This window comes from Oncorhynchus keta, chromosome 23 (assembly GCF_023373465.1).
Source record: "Oncorhynchus keta strain PuntledgeMale-10-30-2019 chromosome 23, Oket_V2, whole genome shotgun sequence".
Lineage (NCBI taxonomy): Eukaryota > Metazoa > Chordata > Actinopteri > Salmoniformes > Salmonidae > Oncorhynchus > Oncorhynchus keta.
This window is the reverse complement of record NC_068443.1, coordinates 34,526,506-34,544,478: the sequence shown is the minus strand read 5'-3', so window position 1 is coordinate 34,544,478 and position 17,973 is coordinate 34,526,506. Positions and strand designations below refer to the sequence as shown.

Genomic DNA, 17,973 nt, shown 5'->3' with positions numbered 1-17,973 from the left:
TCTGCATGGGAGCAAGACATACAGTGGGGCCAAAAAGTATTTTTTCACCAATTGTGCAACTTCTCCCACTTAAAAAGATGAGAGAGGCCTGTAATTTTCATCATAGGTACACTTCAACTATGACAGACAAAATTAGAAAAGAAAATCCAGAAAATCACATTGTAGGATTTTTAATGAATTTATGGTGGAAAATGAGTATTTGGTCACCTACAAACAAGCAAGATTTCTGGCTCTCACAGACCTGTAACTTCTTCTTTAATAGGCTCCTCTGTCCTCCACTCGTTACCTGTATTAATGACACCTGTTTGAACTTGTTATCAGTATAAAAGACAACCTGAAACAGTCACACTCCAAACTCCACTATGGCCAAGACCAAAGAGCTGTCAAAGGACACCAGAAACAAAATTGTAGACCTGCACCAGGCTGGGAAGACTGAATCTGCAATAGGTAAGCAGCTTGGTTTGAAGAAATCAACTGTGGGAGCAATTATTAGGAAATGGAAGACATACAAGACCACTGATAATCTCCCTCGATCTGGGGCTCCACGCAAGATCTCACCTCGTGGGGTCAAAATGATCACAAGAACGGTGAGCAAAACCAGAACCACACGGGGGGACCTAGTGAATGACCTGCAGAGAGCTGGGACCAAAGTAACAAAGCCTACCATCAGTAACACACCACGCCGCCAAGGACTCAAATGCCAGACGTGTCCCCCTGCTTAAGCCAGTACATGTCCAGGCCCGTCTGAAGTTTGCTAGAGAGCATTTGGATGACCCAGAAGAAGATTGGGAGAATGTCATATGGTCAGATGAAACCAAAATAGAACTTTTTGGTAAAAACTCAACTCGTCTTGTTTGGAGGACAAAGAATGCTGAGTTGCATCCAAAGAACACCATACCTACTGTGAAGCATGGGGGAGGAAACATCATGCGTGGGGCTGTTTTCCTGCAAAGGGACCAGGACGACTGATCCGTGTAAAGGAAAGAATGAATGGGGCCATGTATCGTGAGATTTTGAGTGAAAACCTCCTTCCATCAGCAAGGGCATTGAAGATGAAACGTGGCTGGGTCTTTCAGCATGACAATGATCCCAAACACACCGCCCGGGCAACGAAGGAGTGGCTTTGTAAGAAGCATTTCAAGGTCCTGGAGTGGCCTAGCCAGTCTCCAGATCTCAACCCCATAGAAAATCTTTGGAGGGAGTTGAAAGTCCGTGTTGCCCAGCAACAGCCCCAAAACATCTCTGCTCTAGAGGAGATCTGCATGGAGGAATGGACCAAAATACCAGCAACAGTGTGTGAAAACCTTGTGAAGACTTACAGAAAACATTTGACCACTGTCATTGCCAACAAAGGGTATATAACAAAGTATTGAGATAAACTTTTGTTATTGACCAAATACTTATTTTCCACCATAATTTGCAAATAAATTCATTAAAAATCCTACAATGTGATTTTCTGGATTTTTTTTCTCATTTTGTCTGTCATAGTTGAAGTGTACCTATGATAAAAAGTACAGGCCTCTCATCGTTTTAAGTGAGAGAACTTGCACAATTGGTGGCTGACTAAATACTTTTTTCCCCCACTGTAGGTGGCGAGCTACATGATGATTTTTGGCAACAGAGTATTGAGTGTATCCACACATCATCATTTTGAATAAGGCGTGGGCTTTTGTCAAATGACAGATTGGGAAAATACACCCAAATGTTGACCAAGTGTTTCAGATGCCACCAGAGTCCAGCGACTGTGGGACATATGTTTTGGTCATGCCAATCTTTGACTGGCTTCTGGGACCCATTTGAGAGGCATTCTCACATATGTGTAATACAACTGTTAGCACCAACCCGGTCCCTGACATTTTTGGGGTACTTCCCCTAGACCAGAATGCTACCAAGCATCAGGCAAATGCGAAAGCCGCCCTCCTTTATGCAGTGGGTTAAGGAGGTGATGTCATCTCTGCTTCTGGAGAAGGTTAGGTACACTGTGCATGGGTCCCAACAACAGTTTGACTTAAACTGGTCTCCATTAACATAATACATGGAAAGTATTTTACTTAGTGTAACTTGCATAGTTTGGTAAGCGGTCATGTCTGTTCTAGTGGCCATTTGTGCTGATAAGAATTTTTATATAACTTTATCCCCATTGTTTTTATTTCTATTACTGTTTGTTTCTGTTTTTCTGTCCTATTTAACTTACTTTTATAGATGCCTTGGTGGGTGGTTTGTAGGGAGGGAGGGAGGGAGGGAGGGAGGGAGGGGATGGATGGGAGAATGAGGGGTTGGGGTTGTATTGTTTTTGTTGTTATATCTTAAGTCTATAAATAAAGTTGAAAAGTAAAACATACAAACAGGGATGGGGGGGGTAACGGATTAGATGTAATCCGTTACATGTAACAGATTACAAAAAAACTAACGAATATGTTATATTAGCAGCAAAAATATAGTAATCAGATTACAGATACTTTTGAAAAACTAGATTACTTCTAGGCTTACTTTTAAATTCAGAAAGGATGTTTGCATCATTTTATTTGGACACCTTTTTGTTTTCTCAATGACATTCAAATCAGCATTGAAAAAAGACTCAAGTTTACATTTGTTTCCGCCTGAGCGAGTCTGACCACAAGTCAGAGACCACTATGATGACACACCAAATGCGTTTGATGAATCTCGGGGAAAGAGCAGGAATAGGCTTTTGAAGGAATATAGTCCAAGCTACATCTTCCAATGGAGTGACTGCAGTTTGGCAATCAAAGATTATCCAACTTGAATAAATGCTTGGAGGTAAGGATAACAGCAGTGGTGTAGCCTACGGGCGATTTGGATATCACTTATTATCTAAACTGAACAAAAAATAAACGCAACATGCAAAAATCTTAAAGATTTTACTGAGTTACAGTTCATATCAGTCAACTGAAATAAATTAATTTATGCCCATATCTATGGATTTCACATGACTGGGAATGTATTCATTTATTTTTATTTCACCTTTATAACCAGGTAGGATAGTTGAGAACAAGTTCTCCTTTACAACTGCGACCTGGTCAAGATAAAGCAAAGCAGTTCGACACATATAACAACACAGAGTTACACATGGAGTAAACAAACATACAGTCAATAATACAGTAGAAAAACAAGTCTATATACAATGTGTGCAAATGAGGTGAGATAAGGGAGGTAAAGGCAATAAATAGGCCATGGTGGCAAAGTAAATACAATATAGCAATTAAACACTGGAATGGTAGATGTGCAGTAGATGAATGTGCAAAGTAGAAATACTGGGGTTCAAAGGAGCAAGATAAATAAATAAATACAGTAGGGGATGAGGTAGTTGTTTGGGCTATTTACAGATGGGCTATGTACAGGTGCTATGTACAGGTCCTGCCAATACAGATACAGTATAAATCTGTTGGTCACAGATACCTTAAAAAATGGTAGGGGTGTGAATCAGAAAACCAGTCAGTATCTGGTGTCACCACCATTTGCCTCATGTAGCGCAACACATCTCCTTTGCATAGAGTTGGTCAGGCTGTTAATTGTGGCCTGAGGAATGTTTTTTGTCCCATGCCTCTTCAATGGCTGTGTGAAGTTGCTGGATATTGGCAGGACCTGGAACACGCTGTGGTACACGTCGATCCAGAGCATCCAAAACATGCTCAATAGCAATGTTCCTTTAAGCTGCACACATGCGTGGGCGCTCAGCTCCCCTCGGCCCACGCAAAGAAGTACTCGATTGAACTTCACTCAATTTTCTAGAGTTTTCCTCTTTAGTTAACACTATCAACGTTTGGCTCTACTGTGGCAATATTAGCCACATTAAATGTAACATATCGTAACAAAACAAACAATGAAGACGGTATGCTAAATTAACTTTGCTAGAGATTGTCTTGTAGGTAGAGTGCATTGGAGTAGGATTCTATTGCATTGACAGGCTCGAATCAGGCCTGTACTCTACACAAACCGGTGCGCCATAACCAATCAGAGCTGTAGTAGGCCTATTTGTAAATAGCCATTGTCATATATAGATCTGTGCCATTCACTTTGAACTGGACTATGTTTAGGCTACAGTGTGAGTGGTCGTGACTCGAAGTGGCGGTTCTAGCTAGTATGGCTCCCTGGGCGAACCCCCCCTTCAGCTTTTTTTTATCTAAAAAGTTATCCTTTTTAGAAAAAACTATACTAAATATAATCACGTCACCAAATAACTGATTAAAACACTATTTTTCAAAGGTCTACAGTAGCCTCAGCAGCACTCTGTAGGGTAGCACCATGGTGTAGCCGGAAGACAGCTGGCTTCCGCCCTCCTCTGACTTCAATACAAAACCTAGGAGGCTCATGGTTCTCAAGACCTTCCATAGGCTTACACAGTAATTATGACAACTTCCGGAGGACATCCTCCAGCCTATCAGAGGTCTTGCAGCATGAATTGACATGTTGTCCACCCAATCAAATGATCAGATAATTAAACTAGTACTGAAAGCATAAGCTAGCACTGCATTCTTTAAAATATGGTGAGTATTTGACTCAAAGAGAGGGAAAGACAATAGTTTAACAGTTTAACAACTTAATTTCTTCCAAAATGATGGAGAAGCAAGAGAGAAATATTTATTTTTTTCACTTTCACTTACTTAGCTAGCAAATGCAGCTAGTTTAGCCTGCTCAAACAGAGGGATGCTATGTTACCTAGGTGGCTATGACTGTCCAAAACAACACTGGAACTCTTCCAAGTCAAGGTAAGCGTTTGCTATTACAAAAGTATTGCCACCGGGGCCCGCCAGTGAAATGCATGATTGTAGCGGGTTTACTAACACGTTAGTTCTATTAGCTATGACGTTACTTTAGCTAATATGGTGACATGGTGTAGGCTGTGTGTAGCGGTTTGGCTTGGAAAGGTATTTTCGCCTGGTCACATACAGCTGATGTGTTGTGCATTGAAGTCCACAAACGGAGGGAAGAGAAGGAATACAACATGGCTGTTATGAGAGTGAACTCCGTTTACGCATGATATGGGGTGTGTATTCATTCTGCCGATTCTGTTGAAAAAAACGCTTCTTAAATGCAAGCAAACAACAAAATGGGGATAAACATACCAGAATTTGTCCAATAGAAACTTGTCTCTCGACGTGTGTGCACCTATACAGTTGAAGTTGGAAGTTTACATACACTTAGGTTGGAGTCATTAAAACTCGTTTTTCAACCACTCCACAAATGTATTGTTAACAAACTATAGTTTTGGCAAGTTGGTTAGGACATCTACTTGGCGTGTGACACAAGTAATTTTTCCAACAGTTGTTTACAGATAGATTATTTCACTTATAATTCACTGTATCACAATTCCAGTGGGTCAGAAGCTTACATACACTAACTTGACTGTGCCTTTAAACAGCTTGGAAAATTCCAGAAAATTATGTCATGGCTTTAGAAGCTTCTGACAGGCCAGGTCGCATCCGCACTTCGGTCCGCAGGTAGTATAACTTTTCATTACATTTCATTATAGTACAACGGTTTGATTTGTCTAATCTTAGCAATTTCTTCTTAGCTAGCTACATAGCCGTCTTTGTATCAAAGATAATTGCGTAATTATCGTATTTCGTCGTCCTAACGTAGTCTACACTGCTATCTGCCCAGCAGCTAGCCAGCTAGCAAACGTCCACCGTCTACCGAATAGCAGCACTGTAGAAACTATTACACTATTACACTCAACTGAACGACTTGATTAGTGTAGTGTTAGCTAGCTACATAGTTGTCTTTGCTGTCTTCGTATCCAAGATAATTGTGTAGTTTAGAGTGTGTAGTCTTAGAGTGATTATCTTAATTTACCGAGGTTAGCTAGCCAGCTATTTGTCATCCTTAACGTAGGAGACACTGCTAGCTAGCCAACAGCTAGCCAACGTCTTCCGCACTCAACAACCCGGTCGCATTCCGCTTCGCTCCACAGGTAGTATCACATTTTCATTTAATTTCATTACAGCACAACGGTTTGATTTGTTTGATCGTAGCTTGCTACATAGCTAGCTACATAGCCGTCTTTGTATCAAAGATAATTGTGTAGTCTAGAGCGATTTTCTAGGTTAGCTAGCCAGCTATTGTCGTTCTTTTAACGCAACGTAACGTAATCAACACTGCTAGCTAGCCAGCTAGCCCCGAATAGCAGCACTGTAGAAACTATTACACTCAACGGAACGACTTGATTAGTGTAGTGTCAACAACGCAGCCACTGCCAGCTAGCCTACAAAGTCAACAACGCAGCCACTGCCAGCTAGCCTACTTCAGCAGTACTGTATCATTTTAATCATTTTAGTCAATAAGATTCTTGCTACGTAAGCTTAACTTTCTGAACATTCGAGACGTGTAGTCCACTTGTCATTCCAATCTCCTTGCATTAGCGTAGCCTCTTCTGTAGCCTGTCAACTATGTGTCTGTCTATCCCTGTTCTCTCCTCTCTGCACAGACCATACAAACGCTCCACACCGCGTGGCCGCGGCCACCCTAATCTGGTGGTCCCAGCGCGCACGACCCACGTGGAGTTCCAGGTCTCCGGTAGCCTCTGGAACTGCCGATCTGCGGCCAACAAGGCAGAGTTCATCTCAGCCTATGCCTCCCTCCAGTCCCTCGACTTCTTGGCACTGACGGAAACATGGATCACCACAGATAACACTGCTACTCCTACTGCTCTCTCTTCGTCCGCCCACGTGTTCTCGCACACCCCGAGAGCTTCTGGTCAGCGGGGTGGTGGCACCGGGATCCTCATCTCTCCCAAGTGGTCATTCTCTCTTTCTCCCCTTACCCATCTGTCTATCGCATCCTTTGAATTCCATGCTGTCACAGTTACCAGCCCTTTCAAGCTTAACATCCTTATCATTTATCGCCCTCCAGGTCCCCTCGGAGAGTTCATCAATGAGCTTGATGCCTTGATAAGCTCCTTTCCTGAGGACGGCTCACCTCTCACAGTTCTGGGCGACTTTAACCTCCCCACGTCTACCTTTGACTCATTCCTCTCTGCCTCCTTCTTTCCACTCCTCTCCTCTTTTGACCTCACCCTCTCACCTTCCCCCTCAATAATAATATAAATATATATGCTTTAGCACAAGGCAGTCATGCATACATTCTACGCCCGGGAATCGAACCTCATCTTTACTAGATGCTGTTCTTCCACTAACCTCATTGCAACTCCCCTCCAAGTCTCCGACCACTACCTTGTATCCTTTTCCCTCTCGCTCTCATCCAACACTTCCCACACTGCCCCTACTCGGATGGTATCGCGCCGTCCCAACCTTCGCTCTCTCTCCCCCGCTACTCTCTCCTCTTCCATCCTATCATCTCTTCCCTCTGCTCAAACCTTCTCCAACCTATCTCCTGATTCTGCCTCCTCAACCCTCCTCTCCTCCCTTTCTGCATCCTTTGACTCTCTATGTCCCCTATCCTCCAGGCCGGCTCGGTCCTCCCCTCCCGCTCCGTGGCTCGACGACTCATTGCGAGCTCACAGAACAGGGCTCCGGGCAGCCGAGCGGAAATGGAGGAAAACTCGCCTCCCTGCGGACCTGGCATCCTTTCACTCCCTCCTCTCTACATTTTCCTCCTCTGTCTCTGCTGCTAAAGCCACTTTCTACCACTCTAAATTCCAAGCATCTGCCTCTAACCCTAGGAAGCTCTTTGCCACCTTCTCCTCCCTCCTGAATCCTCCCCCTCCTCCCTCTCTGCAGATGACTTCGTCAACCATTTTGAAAAGAAGGTCGACGACATCCGATCCTCGTTTGCTAAGTCAAACGACACCGCTGGTTCTGCTCACACTGCCCTACCCTGTGCTCTGACCTCTTTCTCCCCTCTCTCTCCAGATGAAATCTCGCGTCTTGTGACGGCCGGCCGCCCAACAACCTGCCCGCTTGATCCTATCCCCTCCTCTCTTCTCCAGACCATTTCCGGAGACCTTATCCCTTACCTCACCTCGCTCATCAACTCATCCCTGACCGCTGGCTACGTCTCTTCCGTCTTCAAGAGAGCGAGAGTTGCACCCCTTCTGAAAAAACCTACACTCGATCCCTCCGATGTCAACAACTACAGACCAGTATCCCTTCTTTCTTTTCTCTCCAAAACTCTTGAACGTGCCGTCCTTGGCCAGCTCTCCCGCTATCTCTCTCAGAATGACCTTCTTGATCCAAATCAGTCAGGTTTCAAGACTAGTCATTCAACTGAGACTGCTCTTCTCTGTATCACGGAGGCGCTCCGCACTGCTAAAGCTAACTCTCTCTCCTCTGCTCTCATCCTTCTAGACCTATCGGCTGCCTTCGATACTGTGAACCATCAGATCCTCCTCTCCACCCTCTCCGAGTTGGGCATCTCCGGCGCGGCCCACACTTGGATTGCGTCCTACCTGACAGGTCGCTCCTACCAGGTGGCGTGGCGAGAATCTGTCTCCTCACCACGCGCTCTCACCACTGGTGTCCCCCAGGGCTCTGTTCTAGGCCCTCTCCTATTCTCGCTATACACCAAGTCACTTGGCTCTGTCATAACCTCACATGGTCTCTCCTATCATTGCTATGCAGACGACACACAATTAATCTTCTCCTTTCCCCCTTCTGATGACCAGGTGGCGAATCGCATCTCTGCATGTCTGGCAGACATATCAGTGTGGATGACGGATCACCACCTCAAGCTGAACCTCGGCAAGACGGAGCTGCTCTTCCTCCCGGGGAAGGACTGCCCGTTCCATGATCTCGCCATCACGGTTGACAACTCCATTGTGTCCTCCTCCCAGAGCGCTAAGAACCTTGGCGTGATCCTGGACAACACCCTATCGTTCTCAACTAACATCAAGGCGGTGGCCCGTTCCTGTAGGTTCATGCTCTACAACATCCGCAGAGTACGACCCTGCCTCACACAGGAAGCGGCGCAGGTCCTAATCCAGGCACTTGTCATCTCCCGTCTGGATTACTGCAACTCGCTTTTGGCTGGGCTCCTGCCTGTGCCATTAAACCCCTACAACTCATCCAGAACGCCGCAGCCCGTCTGGTGTTCAACCTTCCCAAGTTCTCTCACGTCACCCCGCTCCTCCGCTCTCTCCACTGGCTTCCAGTTGAAGCTCGCATCCGCTACAAGACCATGGTGCTTGCCTACGGAGCTGTGAGGGGAACGGCACCTCAGTACCTCCAGGCTCTGATCAGACCCTACACCCAAACAAGGGCACTGCGTTCATCCACCTCTGGCCTGCTCGCCTCCCTACCACTGAGGAAGTACAGTTCCCGCTCAGCCCAGTCAAAACTGTTCGCTGCTCTGGCCCCCCAATGGTGGAACAAACTCCCTCACGACGCCAGGACAGCGGGGTCAATCACCACCTTCCGGAGACACCTGAAACACCACCTCTTTAAGGAATACCTAGGATAGGATAAAGTAATCCTTCTCACCCCCCCCCCCTTAATAGATTTAGATGCACTATTGTAAAGTGGCTGTTCCACTGGATGTCATAAGGTGAATGCACCAATTTGTAAGTCGCTCTGGATAAGAGCGTCTGCTAAATGACTTAAATGTAAATGTAAATGAGTCAATTGGAGTTGTACCTGTGGATGTATTTCAAGTCCTACCTTCAAATTCAGTGCCTCTTCGCCTGACATCATGGGAATATCAAAAGAAATCAGCCAAGACCTCGGAAAAAAAGATTGTAGACCTCCACAACTCTGGTTCATCCTTTGTAGCAATTTCCAAACTCCTGAAGGTACCACGTTCATCTGTACAAACAATAGTACGCAAGTATAAACACCATGGGACAAGTCCCATCATACCCCTCAGGAATGAGACGCATTCTGTCTCCTAGAGATGAACGTACTTTGGTGCGAAAGGTGCAAATCAATCCCAGAACAACAACAAAGGACCTTGTGAAGATGCTGGAGGAAACAGGTACCAAAGTATATATATCCACAGTAAAATGAGTCCTATATCGACATAACCTGAATGGCCGCTCAGCAAGGAAGAAGCCACTGCTCCAAAACTGCCATAAAAAAAGCCAGACTCGGTTTGCAACTGCACATGACAATGGTTATGTTTGGAGGAGTAATGGAGAGGCTTGCAAGCCGTAGAACACCATCCCAACCGTGAAGCACGGGGGTGGCAGCATCATGTTTTTATTTTTTATTTCACCTTTATTTAACCAGGTAGACAAGTTGAGAACAAGTTCTCATTTGCAACTGCGACCTGGCCAAGATAAAGCATAGCAGTGTGAACAGACAACAACACAGAGTTACACATGGAGTAAACAATTAATAAGTCAATAACACAGTAGAAAAAAAGAGTCTATATACATTGTGTGCAAAAGACATGAGGAGGTAGGCGAATAATTACAATTTTGCAGATTAACACTGGAGTGATAAATGATCAGATGGTCATATACAGGTAGAGATATTGGTGTGCAAAAGAGCAGAAAAGTAAATAAATATAAACAGTATGGGGATGAGGTAGGTAAAATTGGGTGGGCTATTTACCGATAGACTATGTACAGCTGCAGCGATCGGTTAGCTGGAGGGGGTGTGGGGGTGCTTTGCTGCAGGAGGGCATGGTGTACTTCACAAAATAGATGGCATAATGAGGAGGGAAAATTATGTGGATATATTGAAGCAACATCTAAAGACATCAGTCAGGAAGTTAATGCTTGGTCGCAAATGGGTCTTCCAAATGGACAATGACCCCAAGCATACTTCCAAATGTGTGGCAAAAATGGCTTAAGGACAACAAAGTCAAGGTATTGGAGTGGCCATCACAAAGCCCTGACCTCAATCCTATAGAAAAGTTGTGGGCAGAACTGAAAAAGCATGTGCGAGCAAGGAGGCCTACAAACCTGATTCAGTTACACCAGCTCTGTCAAAAGGAATGGGCCAAAATGCACCCAATTTATTGTGGGAAGCTTGTGGAAGGCTAACCAAAATGTTTGACCCAAGTTAAACCATTTAAAGGCAATGCTACCAAATACTAATTGAGTGTATGTAAACTTCTGACCCACTGGGAATGTGATGAAAGAAACAAAAGCTTAAATAAATCACTCTACTATTATTCTGATATTTCACATTCTTAAAATAAAGTGGTGATCCTAACTGACCGAAGACAGTGAATTTCTACTAGGACTAAATGTCAGGAATTGTGAAAATCTGAGTTTAAATGTGTTTGGCTAAGGTGTATGTAAACTTACGACTTCAACTGTACGTTGTAAACTTTCATTCATAGGCTAGGTTAGCAACCTCATGATGGGTATAGGGAAAATGTGAGTATCATGTAGTAGCCTAAACCTATTGCTGTTACGTTGAACTGGGTGAATGGAATATGAAGTCATCTGTCACACCCTGATCTGTTTCACCTGTCTTTGTGATCGTCTCCACCCCCCTCCAGGTGTCGCACATCTTCTCCTGTGTATTTATACCTGTGTTCTCTGTTGGTCTGTTGCCAGTTCGTCTTGTTTGTTCGAGTCAACCAGCGTTTTGTGTTTCACCTGCTTTTTCTAGTCTCTCTTTTCTTGCCCTCCCAGTTTTGACCCTCGCCTGCCTGACCACTCTGCCTGCCCAACCCACAGCCTGCCTGACCACTCTGCCTGCCCAACCCGCAGCCTGCCTGACCACTCTGCCTGCCCAACCCACAGCCTGCCTGACCACTCTGCCTGCCCAACCCACAGCCTGCCTGACCACTCTGCCTACCCAACCCACAGCCTGCCTGACCACTCTGCCTGCCCAACCCACAGCCTGCCTGACCACTCTGCCTGCCCAACCCACAGCCTGCCTGACCACTCTGCCTGCCCAACCCACAGCCTGCCTGACCACTCTGCCTGCCCAACCCACAGCCTGCCTGACCACTCTGCCTGCCCAACCCACAGCCTGCCTGACCACTCTGCCTGCCCAGCCCACAGCCTGCCTGACAATCTGTACCGCTACCCCCCTCTGGATTACCGACCTCTGCCTTACCCAGACCCTGAGCCAGCCTGCGGTCTGGTACCGTTGCCTGACCTCTGGTTTTATGACCCCTGCCTGCCTTGACCTGTCTATTGCCTGCTCCTGTTAGAAGATTAAACTATTGTTTATTCGACGTGGTCTGCATCTCGGTCTTCCCTTCATACCTGATATCATCCAATGACTTGAGACATTGTGTTGTTGTGTGACAAAACTATACATTTTCAAGTGGCCTTTTATTGTCCCCTGCACAAGGTGGACATGTGTAATGATCATGCTGTTTAATCAGCTTCTTGATATGCCCCACCTGCCAGGTGGATGGATTTACCTTGGTAAAGGAGAAATGCTCACTAACAGGGATGTAAACAAATTTGGGCACAATATTTTTGAGAAACAAGCTGTTTGTGCGTATGCAAAAATTCCGGGATATTTTATTTCAGCTCATGGAACATGGGACCAACACTTTACATGTGTTTGTATTTTTGTTCAGTGTACGTAGGGCATTGATGTGAATCTCACTGCTACTCTCTCATTTAGCTATTTGTGCTTTACGGTGTTGTGAATGTGAATGGCTGTTCACAAATGTATATGTGTATTTTAACACAATGGTTGAATTGAAGAATTGTACGCTGCTTATGAATCATTGTTTTTGTGACCAGGGGTGTATTCATCAAGAAATCTGTTACCGTTTAAGAACCAAACTTTAAGCAAACAGAGTAAAATAAGAGTTCCTATCAGAAAATTCAGGTAGGTCCCTTCCCATTTTGTTCCGTTTGCTTTCGTTTTGTAACAGAATCGGCATAATTAATATGACCTTAGTGGACACCCAGTAAACTCCCCTGTGGTACTGTGCTCCGTACTGTCAAAAATTTGTTTAATAAGACCACGAGTGGGGATTTTATTGCTCAATCGAAAGCTGATAAAAAAAAATTGTAAATAACATAGGCCTAACGGACAAATGCTCAAACTCACACTCTTTTGATAGACCCAAACAGCTGCAAATTATCAAGATATCAGTGTCACCAACAAAAACGTAAACAATAGGCCTCTATAGCAAATGCAGCATATGGCATACATTTTTCACATGCAAAAAGAAAGCAATGTGTTAGAAGCCGCCTATATAACCAACCCATTAAGTAAAATCCAACATCCATTTATGACCACCTATGTAAACTCTAACAATGATTTATCCTGCAATGGATGCTGTTCAATTGGTAATATTTACTTATGTCTCCTTCTAATGCCTCTTAAGCAGGTTGACATTTATTGGGATGAGTCTTGTCCTTGAGGCAGAACTGAGAGATTTCCACTAGATGGGCCAGCTGCAGAACACAAATTGTCTATATTGTAAAAATGTATGAAAACCAAAAATACAATTTGGTCTTAATTTAAGGTTAGGGTTAGGCACTAGGGGTTAGCAGTGTGGTTAAGGTTAGGTTTAAAATCGGATTGTATAACTTTGTGGCTACTGTGTGCCACCTAGTGACCACTCTGCAGAGCTGCCTCCAGGACAAGATGCATAACGAAAATGCTCTTAAAGGGAAAGTAATCAAATCACATTACTGAGTTTGGGAAATCCCAAAATGACATTACTGATTACAATTTTGGACAGGTAACTAATGGATCACATTTAGAAAGTAACCTACCCAACCCTACAAAGAACCATTGCCAAAGTCACTAACCTCATCCAGGCTGAAGGACTTATAAAGAACGGTGTTGATTGACAGGTCGTCCATGCTGGAGACGAGGCAAGTCACTTCCTGGTCCAGCTTTGGCCGCTGGCGACGCTGCTGCTGCTTCTGTTTGGTGCGATGCATGTCACCCTGCACCCACATACTGTGCTGCTTACTAAAGAGAGAGATAAGGAGTCAGGAGGAGAAAAATATTCAACTGTACCAAACTTCCACAGATATAAGAGGCAGATTATAAACTAAAATGGATTAAATTGTTTTCCTCCTCAATCTACACACAGTACCCCATAATGACAAAGCGAAAATAGGTTTTTAGAAATACCTTATTTACAATAAGTATTCAGAACCTTTGCTATGCGACTCGAGCTCAGGTGCATCCTGTTTCCATTGATCATCCTTGAGATGTTTCTACAACCTGATTGGAGTCCACCTGTGGTAAATTCAATTGATTGGACATGATTTGGAAAGGCACACACCTGCCTATATAAGGTCCCACAGTTGACAGTGCATGTCAAGCCATGAAGTTGAAGGAATTGTCCATAGAGCGCTCGAGACAGGATTATGTCGAGGCACATATCTGTGGAAGGGTACCAAAAAATGTCTACAGCATTGAAGGTCCCCATCAGCATTGAAGGTCTCCATCATTCTTAAATAGAAGAAGTTTGGAACCACCAAGACTCTTGGTAGAGCTGGCCGCCTGGCCAAACTGAGCAATCGGGGGAGAAGGGCCTTGGTCAGGGAGGTAACCAGGAACCCGATGGTCACTCTGACAGAGTTCCAGAGTTCCTCTGTGGGGATGGGAGAACCCTCCAGAAGGACAACCATCTCTGCAGCACTCCACCAATCAGGCATTTATGGTAGAGTGGCCAGACGGAAGCCACTCCTCAGTAAAAGGCACATGACAGCCCGCTTGAGTTTGACAAAAGGCACCTAAAAGACTCTCAGACCTTGAGAAACAAGATTCTCTGATCTGTTGAAAACAAGATTAAACTATTTTGCCTGAATGCCAAGTGTCACATCTGGAGGAAACCTGGCACAATCCCTACGGTGAAGCATGGTGGTGGCAGCATTATGCTGTGGGAATGTTTTTCGGCGGCAGGGACTGGGAGGCTAGTCAGGATCGGGTGAAAGATGAACGTAGCAAAGCACAGAGAGATCCTTGATGAAAACTCTCACCAGAGTGCTCAGGACCTCAGACTGTGGCGAAGGATCACCTTCCAACAGGACAACGACCCTAAGCATAAAGCCAAGACTCTGCAGGAGTGGCTACGGGACAAGTCTCTGAATGTCCTGGAGTGGCCCAGACTTGAACCCGATCAAACATCTCTGGAGACCTGAAAATAGCTGTGCAGCGACGCTCCCCATCCAACCTGACAGAGCTTGAGAGGATCTGGAGAAGAATGGGAGAAACTCCCCAAATACAGGTGTGCCAAGCTTGTAGCGTCATACCCAAGAAGACTCAAGGCTGTAATCGCTGCCAAAGGTGCTTCAACAAAGTACTGAGTAACGGGTCTGAATACTTTTGTAAATGTGTCCATTTTTGTCCATTTTTGCTTTGTCATTATGGGATATTGTGTGTAGATTGATGAGAGAAAAAAACAATTGAATCCATTTTAGAATAAGGCTGTAACATAACAACATTTAGAAAAAGTCAAGGGGTCTGAATACTTTCTGAATGCACTGTATCTTTCACTGGGTCTTAGTGTGACATATTGGGGTTTATTCCTTACTCTTCTAGAAAGTCCTGCTGAGGTCCGATGATGGATCCAGGCCTGCAGATCCTGATCCAGGCGATGGCGTCAGCCGCTGTGAAACGATAGTGCTTCATCAGGTAACAACCTATCAGAGTCCCCGTACGACCCAGACCCGCTGTGAATGGACAGAGGGGAAGAGTGGGCAGAAAAGAGTGAGAGTGAAGAGAAAAGACAGTTCTTTATGAGTGTCACACACCTGTCTTTGTGCTTGTTTTCACCACCCTCCAGGTGTCGGCCATCTTCGGCATTATCCCCAGTGTACTTATACCTGTGTTCTCCGTTTGTCTGTTGCCAGTTTGTTTTGTTTCATCAAGCCATTTTGTCCCATGCTCCTGCTTGTCTCTAGTTCCTGTTTTCTACCATTCCCGGTTTTGACCATTCTTCCTGCCCTGACCCTGAGAAAGCCTGTCTTTCTGTACCTTGCCATACCACCCTGGAGTACTGACTTCTGCCTGCCTTTGAGCTGTCGTTTGCGTGCCCTCCCTGTTTTTGTAATAAACTTTTGTTGCTTCGAAACAGTCTGCACCTGGGTCTTCTCCTGAGCCTTGACATAGACTAATGGTGAGAGAGGAGTAAGCCTACTGTTGAAATGTCAGCCTATTGCTGCCCTCTAATGATGAGTCTCTGTGTCACTGCATGCTAGAGTCCAACACTGAATAATGACCTTATTTACTACTGAACAAACAGCAGAGCTAAGTATAACGTACATGACGGCTTTACGAACTCATTAATACACACACAAAGTCTCTCACCCTTGCAGTGGACAGCCACAGCGCCCTCTGTGCTCTCACACACGTGGAGGAAGCGTCGTGTGATGAGGTCACTGGGAGTGGTTCCATCCACGAAGAACAGGTCATGGTGCTCGAAGCCGCCGTCAGTGAACCGCCGTCCGTCGTAGATCTTCCTGTTGAGCCGCACCACGGCGGTTACATGATGCTCCTGGAAATACCGGAAGTAGGCCTCTGGAGCATGGAGAGGGTATCCTGTGAGGGAGGGGGGGGACAGGGTTGGGGTCAGTGCCATTATAGTGGAGGTTGATGAAGGACAGTCATTTGGGGCGGCAGGTAACCTAGTGGAGAGTGTTGGACTAGTAACCGAAAGGTCGCAAGATCAAATCCCCGAGCTGACAAGGTAAAAAAAAAAATCTGTCATTCTGCCCCTGAACACGGCAGTTAACCCACTGTTCCAAGGCCGTCATTGAAAATAAGAATTTGTTCTTAACTGACTTGCCTAGTTAAATACATGTAGGTATTCTGTACTATCAACTGCCATTCCATTTACTGTGACATGACAAGCGCTGTAATTGTCTCTTAAAACCATGAACTATGAAAAACATGTATAGGCAGCAAGGGAAAAGTCACCATTCTCTATCTTGCTTCTTGGGTGAGGTCCACTAAAGGCCAAAATCTTCCCAGGAATAATCCAGTTCATGTCTCCATTCTCCACTTGCTCGTAATGCTCATACTCTTCCACATCAAACGTCTCAAAGTTGAAGAATCCACATTGCAGGGCCTACGGATGTAAAAAAAAAAAAAAAAAAAGCACACAGGGTGGTATTGAATCAAACCTGACATTAATTGTTGTTCACAAGAAGACCAGTACTTAGGAGCCACTTACATACACTGTAGAGTCATTACTATAGACATATCCTTGCAGTCACAAGGACCTGTGTCAACGTGGGGCCAGGAGAAATTGCGGCTCTTCCTCATCTTCTCTTTTTCTCTTATTGATTACGCACTCCATTGCGCAACCCTTCTGGTCTTCGCAATTCGCTGGCACTTGATTGGTTAACCAATCCATTAACTGGATATAGAGTCCACACACCAGGTTGCGTGTGAAGAATTGAGTCCCTGACTAAAAGGCTAGGGTGACCACCATCACATAGAGCAGGATCGCATCCAGGCGAGCAACATTTTGAAATGCTCAGATAGAAATGTTTTGCAGAGAACTAAGATGAGTCCATATTCTACATAGTTGAGAATCATGTCTAATCTAAATTCTATATTTCTATCTGAACGGAACATTCTGGAGTGAACCCATGATGTAACCCTTCCTCCATGTTGATACATGCTAACCATGTTTCTCCCCCTGTGAGCATAATTGGACTAAAAGATTAACACTGCGAACAAGACAGAGAGAGGGGGGAGAGAGAGGGAGATATTGAGAAAGAAAATGGATTCGTTGAGGCTATTTAACCTGTCTATGGGTCCTTTCAAACTCATAAAAAGGCTGGGTAATATGTTATAGCATGTTTGAATGCTACACTATTGTAAATGCCATAACTGTTAATACACAATGGAATAATCATTTATTAAGAGTATGTACTACTTATAAAAAGTCTATTAATACTTATTACTGACAGTTATAACTAATATCAAGCATTGGAAGACACCAAATACCCAGGACAAGAGGGACAGTCTAATAATATCTTCTTGTTTATAGTAAATAGCAACCCAAGGCTCAACTGAAAATAAACAATGCATTTTTACCTTGCGTATCCCTTGTAAACAGTCTAGGATGGTCAAATTGTACGTGCAGTCTCCGAGAGCAGCGTCCCTAAAAGAGAAGAACAAATGGTGAGTTCATTTCACATTTAGAGACTATTGTTGGCTG

At 44.7% G+C, this 17,973-nt stretch overlaps 1 protein-coding gene across 2 annotated transcripts in view; it reads right to left on the bottom strand.

Annotated features, from left to right (window-relative positions):
* LOC118402210 (dual specificity protein phosphatase CDC14AB-like) overlaps positions 1 to 17,973 on the bottom strand; it is a 28,493-nt gene that overhangs the window by 6,572 nt on the left and 3,948 nt on the right. For both annotated transcript variants that reach the window (XM_035800228.2, XM_035800227.2), the window contains exons 6-10: positions 17,850 to 17,916; positions 16,722 to 16,872; positions 16,113 to 16,343; positions 15,337 to 15,475; positions 13,598 to 13,763 (exon numbers count right to left, since the gene is read on the bottom strand). In XM_035800228.2, coding sequence (XP_035656121.1) covers positions 13,598 to 13,763; positions 15,337 to 15,475; positions 16,113 to 16,343; positions 16,722 to 16,872; positions 17,850 to 17,916 — 754 coding nt within the window. The remainder of the gene's footprint in view (positions 1 to 13,597; positions 13,764 to 15,336; positions 15,476 to 16,112; positions 16,344 to 16,721; positions 16,873 to 17,849; positions 17,917 to 17,973) is intronic.